Source organism: Myotis nattereri (assembly GCF_964212035.1).
Source record: "Myotis nattereri genome assembly, chromosome: 3".
Classification (NCBI taxonomy): domain Eukaryota; kingdom Metazoa; phylum Chordata; class Mammalia; order Chiroptera; family Vespertilionidae; genus Myotis; species Myotis nattereri.
The window spans coordinates 190,687,653-190,701,903 of NC_138077.1; the positions used below are offsets into that span (position 1 = coordinate 190,687,653).

At 44.5% G+C, this 14,251-nt stretch overlaps 2 protein-coding genes across 2 annotated transcripts in view; both read right to left on the reverse strand.

Annotated features, from left to right (window-relative positions):
* Positions 1–14,251, reverse strand: part of MACF1 (microtubule actin crosslinking factor 1) — a 340,411-nt gene that overhangs the window by 174,250 nt on the left and 151,910 nt on the right. The gene's annotated exons all lie outside the window — the stretch shown is intronic.
* LOC308516947 (uncharacterized protein) lies at positions 1,831–2,916 on the reverse strand (the record flags this gene model as incomplete). The annotated part of the gene is made up of 1 exon (XM_081088002.1): positions 1,831–2,916. The coding sequence occupies one exon, from the start codon at positions 2,914–2,916 to the stop codon at positions 1,831–1,833; it is 1,086 nt and encodes a 361-aa protein (XP_080944128.1).

Sequence of the window (14,251 nt, forward strand, 5' to 3'; positions counted from 1 at the left end):
TTCCTTCCTTCCTTCCTTCCTTCCTTCCTTCCTCTCTCTCTATCTCTCCCCTCCCTTCCTCCCTCCCTTCCTTCCTTCCGATATATTTGTATTGATTTCAGAGAGGCAGAGAGAGGGAGAGGGAGATAGAAACATCAATGATGAGAGAGACTCATTGATTGGCTGCCTCCTGCACACCCACACTGGGGATCAAGCCCATAACCTGGGCATGTGTCCTGACTGGGCATCAAACCCTGACCTCTTGATTCATAGGTTGATGCGCAACCAGGGAGCCACGCACACCAGCCGGGCCAATCTTTTCCTTAAGACTCCTCATGGAGTGGTTCTGAACCTTCCCTCCCAGTGAGGAAATCCCATACTAAAAGTGCCATGGTCACCTACAGTCCATTATCTAGAACTGATTTCCCTTAAAATTTTCTACTCCTAACTTTCTAAACATCTCTCTCATTTATGAGCATGAATCCTAAAATATGATGATGCCTCCACAACTTCTACTTAATGTTAGTGGTATCAAAAGAGCAACCAGCTCAGCAGTTGGTTTTATCCCCAACTACTCTACATCCATTCCCTATAAAGATGAAAGCTGACTGATATTCCTTCTTATTTAGTGAAACTCAAATACTTGTACACCCCACCCCAACAACCTGGCTGCCTTCCTTCCTACCTTCACACACATGCACCCACATGCATGCACGTGCATATACACTTTTATATGGGAAAGTCCAGGGTGGCCTCTTGCCTAAGCATATAATGAATATTTTTCAGTGGCCACTTTTCCCTGCAACTGCTGTGAGTTTCCAAACTCTGTAATAACACAGGGCACTGAGATGGGCCTATTTATGCAGGAAACTCCTCCCCAAAGAGGACATTGTAAACACATCAGCTTAAATGTGTGTCTCTCCCCGGCTCATGCTGCTGGTGATAAGCAGGCACCAGCAGGCAGGCCACATCCCTGTGGTGCAGACATCAAGGCGGCTGCCCTACTTCACCTCCCAGCTCTTGCTGCTCTGGGACCCTGAGGTGTTTACTCCTGCTGCAGAGGGTGACAGGCCAACAACAGTTCTTCCGTCCCTGGTGAATTATAACTTCAGTCACGGCCACCCAGGGCCTTGCTGAGTCCTCTTCCCTCTCAGGGTTCAGATCTCTTGAATTCTCACTTGCTCCTTGATCCTAAAAACATTCCCAGCACCCAGCATCATCACTACTACGACCACCAAGGCCTTGATATAGAATTCACAAACGAAAACCTGTCGGAGCCATAAACAAGTCCCATCCAAATACCAACTTTTTCTAGCCTCAAACCTTAAAACTGCCATAACCCCCTCTGGGGGTTAATCTCCAGACCACTCTACGTCCCTCTCATCGAATGCTGGAATCAGGAACCGAAGGAGGATTATCCCGTCCACCTCTACAAATGCCGAATGAGTGTTGTCACTAGCTGTGTCCCCGAGGAGTGGGATTGCATCAGCTCTAGTAAGAACGTCATAAGAGCAATTACACCCAAGTCAGCTCCTCCGCCCTTCAACATTCCTCACCCCTTCTCCACTCATTTCAGAGACTACACTACAAGCTCCTTGTGCGGGGAAGCTGATAAACAGACCTGCCCGAGAGTAAGTACTAACTAGCAAAGCACCTTGAGATAGCCCCACCAGAAAGCTCGAGCAATTGTGCCGCACGGTTACCCGGAATTAGGGACTCCCAGAGGCCAGGCTTGGCTCCAAGCATCCAGGGGCAGACCTGAGGCAGACTGTTTGCCAAGCCCAGCAGCCACTCACTCCCAGTCCCCAACATCGGCCCAAGTTTGAGAAGCCCCAAGATCCTCACTGCTCACTACACTCCACCTAAATAAGCTTTTGGGCCAGGAATCCCAGCAGCTGCTTGCATATCCCCTTGAACAGGCCCACCTACCTCCTCCAGACCCCAGGATGGGGTGTGGCTTGCCTCCAAAGAAAGGGTGCCGTCCTCTTCTGAGAAGGACATGGAGCTCTTTCCCGGTTCTGTATCTTTCGGTCGGATGCCACGTAAGTGCGGCCCACTGCTGCCATAGCCAGAGGAGGAGGGCAAAATGCTCACAGTCATGCCACTGACGGACAAATCACTCTGAGAAGCAGGCAGTCTGGGACCCTGGTGGGGCACTCGACCCATGTGAGCAGGCTCTGTGCCTCTGTGGCCCCTCAACTGCTCCGACAGTGATGAAGGGACAGAATGCTCTGCAATCCAGGAACCTGTCTCAGAGGCACTTAAAATACCCTGGGATCCTCCCCACACACTCCAGCCCTCTGGAAGCTGGTCTTCATTTCCTGTGTTGCTGGGGAAGGTGCTGCTCTGACATCCAGGCGGAGTGTCTGCTTTCTCCACGGCAGTCTCCCCTTGCAAAGGCAGCAGCACAGCCCTGCTGCTGCAGGATGCTGTCCTCGGAAATTCCACCAGTTGGCTCACTGACTTCTCACAGTTCCTCTCTGCTGGGTTATCAAGCAGGTGAGCGATGACAGTCATCCCCTCTTCCAGGGAATCCCAGACCCCTCTGGCAACTGATGACTCATTCTCTAGCAAAAGGTGGGCAGTCTGGATCTCCCCCTGGAATCTCTCCTTCACCTGCACGATCATCCCTTGATCTCCCACTCCTGAGCTGGGGGCCGAGGCCTCGGGCACTAACATGTCTGAGGGGGGATGTGCCACCCCTCCTGGGCCTTCCTCCTTCTGGAGACTCACTATGAACTTCCTTCGGGTTTCTGTTTCTTCACTGACTCCCGCTCCTTCCAAGGGTTCTTCCTCGGGGGATGCCTCTGGAGGAGGGGGTTTCTTCCCCCTCCACTTCCTTTTGAACCGAACCCTTTTCTTAGGAGACAGAGGAGCCTTCTCAGGAATAGCTACTGAATTTTTTGGCTCCTTAACACAGCCCAGTGAATTTCCCATCGCTTTCCTCTCCTAATCTCAGCAAAAATGCAGCTAAGCCAGTCCTGGGATCCCAGAGAAATCCGAACCGTGGCTTCATCGGATTAGATGCACATTTAAAAACATGCACTGTGCCGGCAATCCTTCCAATTCTTTCTCCCTCCCTCCCCGCCGCTCCGTCTCTCCCAGCCGCGGCCGATTCAGACAGCCATCTTACAGGCTCAGAGCTGCCACAAGACAAATTCAAAGCATCTCACTGCAGTTCAGAAATCACTTGACCTAAAAGCAGACAGAAACCGGATTGGCTGCAGCTTCATCTCTCCAAATATGAGGTAATTGGAGCACTGCCCTCAGAAACACAAACAGAAAGCAAAAAGGAGGCAGAAACCAGGAGAGGGGAGAAATTAGGGAGGGAGAGGAGCAGGGGGAATTGTAAGAGTAAAGGGAAAGGGGAGGGGGAAGAGGAGAGGCCACGGGAGAAGGTAGTGTGAAGGAAGAAGGAGGAGGAGGAGTAAAAGGGAAAAAGCAAACCAGCACTGGAACCAACCAGGAATGGAAGGACCAAGGGCTGGGGATGCTGCAGTTATGGCCCCCAGACTCTGAAAGCAAACAGACTGCAATTGTTGCACCAAGACATCCATAAGAAAATATCTAGCAAGACAGACATATTCTCTATTTTTTTCTAGTCAGAAATAAAATTATTTTAATCAAATTATAACCTAAGAGAGACTAGAGCCCAATTCTTAGAGTTAAGAAACACAGGCTTTAAAAATCTAGCCTCTCGTAGCATTTATTGAGAGAGAGAGAGAGAGAGAGAGAGAGAGAGAGAGAGAGAGAGAGAAAGAGAAATACCTGTTAAATCTGCTGATCAATGACACACACAGGAAAAACCTGGAAATCAGTTCTGAGTGCAGGATCTGGACACTCGGTAAGAAGGACACCACTTGCAAATAGAACAGCGAGGCAGCGTCTCTACTAAGGGCTATGTGAGGGCATAGTGCTGCTGCTGCTGACAGCTAACTACTTCAGCATTTGTTCGGCGCTAAGCCCTGTGCTAAGCTATGGATTATCTTATTTAATTCTCAGAGTAACCATAAAAGGTCAAAACTATTATTTTACATTTGACAGGAGTTTAAGAAAGTTGATCAGTTTGCTCAAGGCTACACGGCTAATAAGTAGCAAAGCCAGAACCTGAACTGCTGTTTAAGACTTTTAAGATCAATCCCACGTCACACGAGCTCTAATTGTGGCCGGGATGGAAGTCTGTACTTGGTTACGTAAAACAAGAAGGTCCCTACTGTTCTGAATTGGCTACTCGACTCACTTGGACCCAGGGCTCAAACAAAGAGATAACACTTGCTATTTAGGAACAAGGGAGGAAGTTGCTCAAATGAGGCCTGGATGGTTGTTACTTAAATTGCAATAGGGCAGGAAATGTGAAGAATAGGTCTACAAGAAGTTGGGTTCAAAAGTCACCCTGTTTATCACTGGGATTTGTCCACCCCAGTTTTCAGTATAGTGCCTGACAGAGGACATACCACCCCCCAAAGGGCTCTGAATGGAGTAGAAGGAAAGGGGTTACATGAGTTTCTTCTGAGTTGCAGTTATTTCGTCTCTGCCGAAAGGATCCAGCCCACACAGCGAGGGCAGCAGCCTGCCTAGCGCTAGCCCGTCAGCCCTGAATAGTTGTATCAGTATAGTTCTACCCACCTTTCCTGGACACTCACAAGTCGCCCTCGACAAAAGAAGAGCAACAGAAGCCCTAAATCAGCAGCCCCCACACAACCACTTCGGAGGCCCTGCTGACAGCCCCAGCGCTTCACAGACGCAGTGGGCAGCTCTCCCTCAGCCTTTGCCAACTGCAAAGCTGCAGCACCATCTTATGGCCACCACAGCCACAGCAAGCAACAAGACAAGGAGATCAGCCTGAGACATAAACTTAATCAGGCTACCGACAGCATTTACTCACCAAAAATCTGGCATTCCAATGCAATTCTCTAGGCAGGCACCAGGCCTTCATTTCTCCAACCAAGAGAACTGGAACTTTTAAGATGCATACCTTAAGGACTAAGCTTGAATTTTATTCATGAAATACAAGCAAATCAAATTCCTGAAACTGATCATCAACTCAGGGCCAAAAGAGACAGCTGTTTAATATGACTATTGCTGCTGTAGGTTTTTCTGAGAAGCCTGACAGAACGGGGCACATTGACTTTTGGGAGCATTTTGTTTGTTTGTTTTTCTTTTTTTAAATGTTTTTCTTTGTTGATTAAGGTATTACATATGTGTCCTTATCCCCCATTGCCCCCCCCCAAGCCCCCCACTCATGCCCTCACCCCCCTGGTGTCTGTGTCCATTGGTTACAAGGTCCTTTGGTTGTTCTGGGAGCATTTTCTTTTTAAACTTTTGCATATGTCGGACAAATCAGGCTTTATTTCCTTCTGCTCCAGAGAAATATAGTCTAGGAAAGGAGCAGAGGGGTTTACTATGACAGACCCAGGTTCAAGTCCCAGCTGTTAATTCAGCAGTTACGCAGCTTGCTAGGTGATTCCGTTTCCTTACCTGTGAAATATGAACACCACCAACTACTAAAGGGGCTGCAGAAAAGGCGAATGAGATCGTGTCCATAAAGTGCTTGGCTCAGTGCCTGGTCTACAGTAAACCCCTTTGCTTCCCATTTATTCCTGGAGCTAAAAGACTCCCCCACCGCCACCACCCACCAGGCCCTAACAGACTCCTTTTCTTGACTAGGCCCTAAGGAAAAGGCATGTTCCAGGGTCCAACGTTTGGGTGCTTCTTTTTCTTTGCAGGGGCTCTGCTCCCACTATTTAACTGCGTTAACTCTGATCACCGGGACTTTCCCTGGGTCTTTTTCTCGTTTAGCTGAGCTCTCAACAAGTGGCCTGCTGCCTTCTGGGAAAGCACTCGCAGGGCTCCCTGTTCTTCCTGCTTTTCCGTTGGCTTCTTCTCATTAACTGTTTACTCTCCATAGAAATCCCACAAAGACAGCCAGGTGAGATCCAGAGTAAAAGAGCTCCCTCACTCACCCACAGACACGACCAGTGCCTCATCTACACGCCAAGAACCAAGCCCCATAAAGCTCACAAAAATGTAACCCTCAAGTCCACCCATCTGAGACCACTCTTGATCTGAACTCCCTGAAGTTTTTACATTTCAGTGCTAGATATACACTAGTATTTAATAAACGATTGAGTTGGAAAACTAATTTCATCAGATTCTGACTTCCAAGAACTTATCTTTATCTAGATGTAAAACCCAAAAAGTCAGTTGGTCTCTGTTTGCTCATCAGCAAATGGGCACAGGAAAACAGACATCACAGTCTTTTTCTCTGGACTACCCTACCACACCCTGAGATCAAATTCATAAAATACTCCTTCACTCAACATATACTGAATGCCTACTCTATGCCAGTCCCAGAAAACAAGAGACAAAACCCCTGCTGTCACTAAACCTGCATCCTAGCGCAGGGATCCACACAACAAATATGTCAAACGGTAGTAGGTGTTATCCAACACAACACTGTAAGTCATGCAGTGCTTCTGAGAGTAATTTGGCAAAATAAAGGAACGTGTACAACCCAGCAATTACAGGCCAGGTATCTATCCAAACACCCCCTTGCCTATGTGCATAAGGACACATGTGTGCAGGTGTTAAATGCAATAATGACTGCCTTCTTCATACAATTAAATAACAGACTGCAGACGATAGCTGCTGCACAGTGGCAGGGGCTCCACTCACATTACAGGCCAAGTAAACCACCCAGGATGAACAGATCCGGTCCTCCTTCATCAACATGAATAACCCTCAAAAACAGAGTGTGGATGAGAAAAGCAGAATATGTAGAAGATGCTCTCTGGGTCACCCATAAAAACACTCACACTACGGCACATACTGTTTATGAATACCCCTTCTGTCTGAAAGGTTCAAAAGCATACAGAGGAATGACATATATCCACTTCAGGATAGTATTTACCTGGGGGTTGGAGGGACCAAGAAAATTGGCTTTATCTAAAATGTTTTCTTTCTTTAAAGAGAAAGAGAAAAAAATCTGAAGCAAATGTAACAAAAATGTTAGCATCTGTTTAATTTTGAAGGTGACCACACACACATGAAGACCTATTATATGCTTTTCTGAGTACTTGAGATTTTCATAACTAAAAACTTAAAAAGAATCCCTACCATTTAGCACATACCTTTTTAATCTGTGTTAAACATTTTGGAAACCATAAACCTCTTTATAACATTATCAATACTACCAGTCACATCAGTAAGTAGCAAATTCTTTACAAATGTTTTTACTTATTTTTAGAGAGAGAGGAAGGGAAAGGGAAAGAGAGATAGAAACGTTAGTGAGAGAGAAACATCGATCAGCTGCCTCCTGCTGCACCCTACTGGGGATCTAACCCGGGCATGTGCCCTGACAGAGAATCAAACCCGTGACCTCTTGGTTCAGGTGTCCACGCTCAACCACTGAGGCACACCGGCCAGGCAGTAGCAGCAAATGTTTTATCTGGAACCAGCCTCTCCTTCAACCGAATACTCCCTTGATATGACAACCATGACCTCTATCTCTATCATTATTCTACTTCACCAATAACAAAGGTAAACTATTATGACTATTTTACTGATCCCCTAACATTTGATAGTTCTACTCTGCATTTCTATTTTGCTTTATTTAGCACATGTTCTTGGTGAAAACAGTTAATAGACGCTCCATAATAAACGACTAGAAAACCACAATACCTAACTAGCAAGATACATACCACGTCCTACCTGAAGCAAGACAAGGAGGACAGCTCTATATAATTCTTTCTCAGCCAACCAAAAGCTTTGCAGAGACAGGGAACCTCTTCCCACACCCCCGAACACTTAGCTAGTACTGTATGCAAACACCAAGACTTCAAAAATAGCAAAGACAGGAATTAGTAATCAGCTACATCTGAGAATATACTCTGGCAGAAAAGCTTCCCTCCACAAGAAGACAAAACAGACATTCAGCTATGCTTGAAACAGCAAAAGAGAAAAGCAGGTAGCCAATATGCATGCAGAAGACAAAGCCAGAGCTGTTTATATCTTTCAATAAAACTGGTAACAGGGTAAGGAGCAGTGGGCTAGGTCGGAAGCCCTGGAAGTTATAAAATTACTGAGCACAGGCTATAGTCCACCTCCCTGTCCCATACCTCCCTGATTCTTTAAATCTCTATCAAGTTATTTTATAGTCTGTCTCTTGTCATTCCTTTGAACCATATAGTTGAACTGGATTGATTCTGTGCCTAGTTCAATTTTATATCTCCCACAAACTCTACCTAAGACTTTGCTTATAGCTAGTCTTCAGTAAATGTTTGTAGAATTCAATTAAAGAATACATTTTCCTGCAAACTAAAACCACAAGGAGATATCATTTCACACTCACTGTGATGTCTATAAAAGTGGTTTTCAACCTTCTGGCCCTTTAAATACAGTTCCTCATGTTGTGACCCAACCATAAAATTATTTTCGTTGCTATTTCATAACTGTAATGTTGCTACTGTTATGAATCGTAATGTAAATATTTGATATGCAGGATGGTCTTAGGCGACCCCTGTGAAAGGGTCATTCGACCACCAAAGGGGTTGCAACCCACAGGTTGAGAACCGCTGGTCTATAACCTAAAGGACAGACAACAAATTTTGGTGAAGATGTGGTGAAACAGGAACCCTCACACATTGCTGGTGGGAATGTAAAATGGTACAGCCACTTTGGAAGACAGTTTGGCAGTTTCTTAAAAAGTTGTACATAAGCTCATCATACAACTCAGCAATTCCATTCCTAGGTATATATCCAAGAGAAATGAAAACATACATTCACACAAAAATTAGTACTCAACTATTCATAGCAACACTATTTATAATAGCAAAACTATAATAACACAAATATCCATCAAGAGGTGAATAGACAAAAAAAAATATATGGTACAATATATACAACAGAATACTACTCAGCATAAAGAAGTATGAAATACTGACACATGCTACGACATGGATGAATCTCAAAGATATTATGCTAAGTGAAAGAAACCAGACGCAAAAGATCATATATTATATGATTCCACTGGGGGAAATGTTCAGAAAAGGCAAATCTAGAGACAGAAAATAGATTAGTGGTTGCTTGAGGCTGGGGATGGGAATAGAGAGCTGTAAATGGGCAAGAGGGATTATACTGGAATGATAAAAATGTTCTAAAACGGGCTTAGGGTGATTGTTGTACAACTCATAAAAATCACTGAAATATACAATACAAAGGGTCAATTTCATGTATGTAAAATATACCTCAATAAATTTGGGTTTTTTTTTAAAGTATGTATTTTCCTAAAACAAAACAATAAAATAACCAAAAAAGATGTTTTTAAAAAGTTGGCTAACTAGCCCTGGCCATTGTCCCGTGTACCAAAGGTTGCAGGTTTGATTCCCAGTCAGGGCACATACCTAGGTTGTGGGTTAGATCCCCGGTCGGGGCGTGTACAGGAGGCAACCAATCGATGTTTCTCTTACATTTACGTTTCTCTTACATGGATGTCTGTCTCTGTCTCTCTCTGTCTCTCTCTCCTTCCCTCCCTCCCTTTCTCTCTCTGTAAAAATCTATTTTAAAATAAAAACATATACTTGGGTGAGAATTTAATGTTTAAGGTTAGCTAACTATAGAGAAAGGGAAGAAACAGGATGGAGGGAGCAGAGATGAACACTGGGCCTCTCTGTGCTGGGGTCCAACCCCAGCAGGTCCAGGGGTCCCCAAAGGTGTGGACGGAGTCGGCGAAGAAGGAATGACACGGAGACAGCGTTCAGTTGATCAGCAGCCTAGCCAGGATCTCTAGCCAAGTTCTGGTCTGGATCTCCAGCGAAGTTCTGGTTAGGATCTCCAGCCAGGTTCTGTAGCCATGTTCCCTCGCTAGGTTCTCCAGCTAGGTTCTGTCACCAGGTTCTAGTCAGGTTCTCTTGCCATGCTCTATCCAGGTTCTGTAGCCAGGTTCTGTCTCTAAGTTCTTTAGCCAGGTTCTCTCGCTAGGTTCTCCAACCAAGTTCTGTAGCCAGGTTCTGTCCAGGATCTTTTGCCATGTTCTCTCGCTAGGTTCTGTCTCTAGGTTCTGTCTCCAATTTCTGTCCAGGATCTTTTGCCATGTTCTCTCCAGCGAAGTTCTTCTGTCTCTAGGTTCTGTGTAGGTTCTGTGTCTAGGTTCTGTGTCCTGTTGTCTTGTTACCTCTGTATTTATACCAGTTGATTCCAATCCTATCAATCTCTATTCCAAAGGTTAGGGCGTTTCTTATCTCCATTCCAGGGAGTAAAAATTATGTAGCTTAAGCATGATTGTTCATAGTTAAAGTGATTAACTACCCGCCTGGCACTTAGTTAAGGGGTTTTATTCCCTCCCTAACTTCAGGGGAAAATCCCTACCTGGGGAAACAACCTTTCTCAGAGAGGTGACCTTGGTTAAAACACATAGTGCCAAGAAGGTGAGCAAACATATTAAGAACAGTATGCCATATATGCCAGGTCCCTTGAAACAGCAAGGATGGACCGGCTCCCGGCATCTCTGAATACAGTTTGTACTCACTTTTAAAAATTCCCCTTTGGAACAATGTAAACATATAATGTATACAATATAATCTATATAATGAAAAATAAAATTGAAAGGGAAAAAAATCCCTAAACACTGAAAGCAAATAAAAACAAATGAGCCTAATTATGTATTGACTTGCTGGTTTAACAATACAGAGAAATTATTTCAAATGACTTTAAAATACAATTATTTGTACGTCCTTAGGAAATTTACATTAAGGACAAACAGAATTGCAAAGAAATCATAAACTTCTTAGTGATCAAATTGTTAATAATATTGATATTATTTTGATTCAAATATATAAAATACATATGATTTTACAGACATTTATGTACATATGTATAAAGAAAAGGAAATATGTGATATGTTACTGTGTTAGGATCAAGATTTCAGTCTAAGACCATGGTTCTCAACCTGTGGGTCACGACCCCTCTGGGGGTAGAACAACCCTTTCACAGGGGTCGCCTAAATACATTCTGCGTATCAGATATTTACATTACAATTCATAACAGTAGCAAAATTACAGTTATGACATAGCAACGAAAATAATTTTATGGTTGGGGGTCACCACAACATGAGGAACTATATTAAAGGGTCGCAGCATTAGGAAGGTTGAGAACCACTGGTCTAAGAAAAAAGAATATAAATGCAGGGATGAGCAACAGTAGGTTTACAGTTGTTCATATGGAAAAAGACATGCAGTTTATAATTATTATAATAGCTTTATTAACTGTTTCACATAGTCACAACTATAAACCTACTTTTGCCCACTCCTGTACAAAGTCAAAGAAAAAGATAAAAACTCTGTAATCTAAATTTGAATTAGAAATATCAGTATAAATTAATGATTTTTTTAAAGAGAAATATACAATGTTGGAAACTCTGTCCAGAGAAAAAGCCAGAAACAACGGCCACCCAGGCAGGAGCACTCAGACTGTCGGTAAAGAATTGAGCTCCTTGGAGAAATCGCTAATTTCAGGTCTGGGACAGGAAATACATGAACAAAGAGTGCATCTCATCTCATCTCATCAGAAAAAAGGGAAATGATCAAAGACTATGGGGTTCGTGCCAAAGGACTCAGAGTCTCAACCTGAAAAGGCTCTTATTGGCTGAAGATGAAGCTATCTGAGTATTATAAAGAATTGTAACTGTATGTGATTGGAACACATTTAAGCCTGCTTAAAAAAATCCAGCCATAGTGATACTCGGTGGGGGGGGGATGAGGTGTCAACAAAAAAACTTCCATTGGTCACCTCTGGAGAATCTCAGAGAACCAACTAATCATTCTAAAAACTGGTAAACAGAGGGAAAGTTGGGATTATTTATCTTTTTATCTTGCCTCTCCCACAAGAGCTATCTTTCAGGGTAATTGATAATGGTGAAGTTCTTCTTTAGAGAAATTTTCCAGACAAATAATTTAAAAAATTATAGAATTTGAGTGGCACTATTTTGCAACTTCTAATGAAATAATGGAACTGGCAATGACGATCAGTAGCTGCTAAAACTATTAGGTGAAGACCTAACAGGGAATGCAGAATGGCTGGATCAGGCTGATAACACCTGACCCCACTAATCAATCTTATCATGAAAAGAGAGACAACAGGCATTATATGTCTCCTGATGTACAGCAACAGAAGTATACAGCACAAGTCTACCATCCTTGCCCAACCCCAAAATGAACCTGAATGTGACTGAGCCTCGGATCTAGATCTAAATTTCCCAGTTTATAGGCAATACAATAGAGGGTGGAGGACAGTGTCAGAAGACATACCAGAGATGCCACCAGCATCTTTTTTTTTTAAATTGTTTTATTACTTAAAGTATTACAAAGAGTATTACATATGCCTCCTATTTTTTTCTCTCCTTGACCTTCCCCTGGCCTCCCCTACCCCCAGTGTCTTGTGTCCATTGGCTATGTTTATATGCATACATACAAGTCCTTTGGTTGATCTCTTACCCCCCGCACCCCTGCCAACCCTCCCCGGCCTTCCCGGCCATCAGCATCTTTATTAACCTTACTAGTGACCCATCATGCGAAATTGCACAAGACACGGGACACACACCCCCTCTCCGCCCCCCGCCCCCACCATGGGACGGCCCCGAGTCCCGGAGTGTCGCCCCGATGCCCTGCTTCCGAGCGGCCGCCAGGCCCCACCCACGTGGTGTGCACATGAGGCTGCGGAAACCCAGGCAGAAGCCACGCGCAAAGCAGCTGCCGGGACCCCCACACCCCCACACCCCCACGGGGCTGCAGGAATCCCAGCAAAAGTCGCACAGAGCGGCCACCAGCCCTGCTCCCACTGCCCCAGCCCTGCTGTGTGTGCTGCCATCTTGTAACAGCATTATGGTGTGAGGGTCAATTTGCATATTACCATTTTATTATATAGGATAGGACAAAAGACCTGATTTCTTCAACAAATTGCAAGGAGATGGAGAGGAAAATTTAATGCAATATGTGCACCTTGTTTAAGGCCACCTCATTGTTCCACAAAAATACATGTTACCTCCGCACTTTCCTAAGCCTAACCATGCTGTCAATTGTCAGCACTAGCTCCAAACCAGAGCCCCAAGAAATAAGCCCTAAACTCAGAATTTTCTCAAGTTCTTAGGAATTATGGCACACCTGCTGTTCTGCCTTGAACCAGCAGGTGGCGCTAACTCACCAAGTAAGACATCCCAATGGCCTCAACCCCAGGAGTCAATACTTTGAGATACCATATCAGCCTTCTTTTCTCACCTGCCCAAGAAGTGCTCCCTCTAGTCTATCAGCCTCCTGTACAGCAATTGGGTATGAGCGAACTGTCGGAGAAATGGCTTTGCTTAGTTTTGTTAGTGATTCAAGGCAGTCTTTTTATAAAGATAGGGCTATACTTACTTGAAAAGGACCGGCCTTATGAAAGCCCTGTGACTGAACACTACCAAGATGTCACTGTTCTTGGGTGTGATGAATGCTACAAGGTTGTGCTTACAAACACATGTACAAATCCAGCTAGTAAGGTGCTTGCTATGGAATGAATGTTTGTGTCCCCAATGTGATTGGATATGGGGGTAGGGCATTTGGGAGGCATTTGGGAGGTAGGGCATTTAGGAGGTAACGCTCACATAAGCGTTATGGCGTGAGGGTAATATGCAAATGGACCCTCACGCCATAACGCTGTTACAAGATGGCAGCGCGCAGAGCAGGGACGGGGCAGTAAGAGCAGGGCCGGTGGCCGCTCTGTGCGAAAGAGGTCATGAGAGGAAGACCCCATAATGAAATCAATGCCATCATAAAAAGATGAAGAACACGAGATCTCTTTCTCTGCCTGCATTTACGAAGGAAAGATCATGTGAGGACATAACTAGGGCCTCGCCAAGAATCCAACCATACTGGCACCTGGATCGCAGATTTCTAACTTCCAGAATTATGAAAAAGAAACGTCTGTTCTTTAGCACCCAGTCTATGATAGCATTTTGTTAAAGCAACACAAATGACTAAGACAGTGTTACATTAACCAGGCTTGTTTTAAGATCATTAGAGACGAGGAAAAGTCTACATCAAAGCAGGATTAAAAGCCTTCACTGCACCTTTTAAAGCATCACAACCAACATCTGTCCCCACCCTCATACTCTGAGAACCTAAAGATCCAGGTTTGACTCAGCTGTGCAGACTTCTAATAGCCACACTGCTAATGACAGGGCCAAGCCCAACAAGGTAAAAATCCCACTGCATCATGAAAATGATCATCATGAAAATGATTA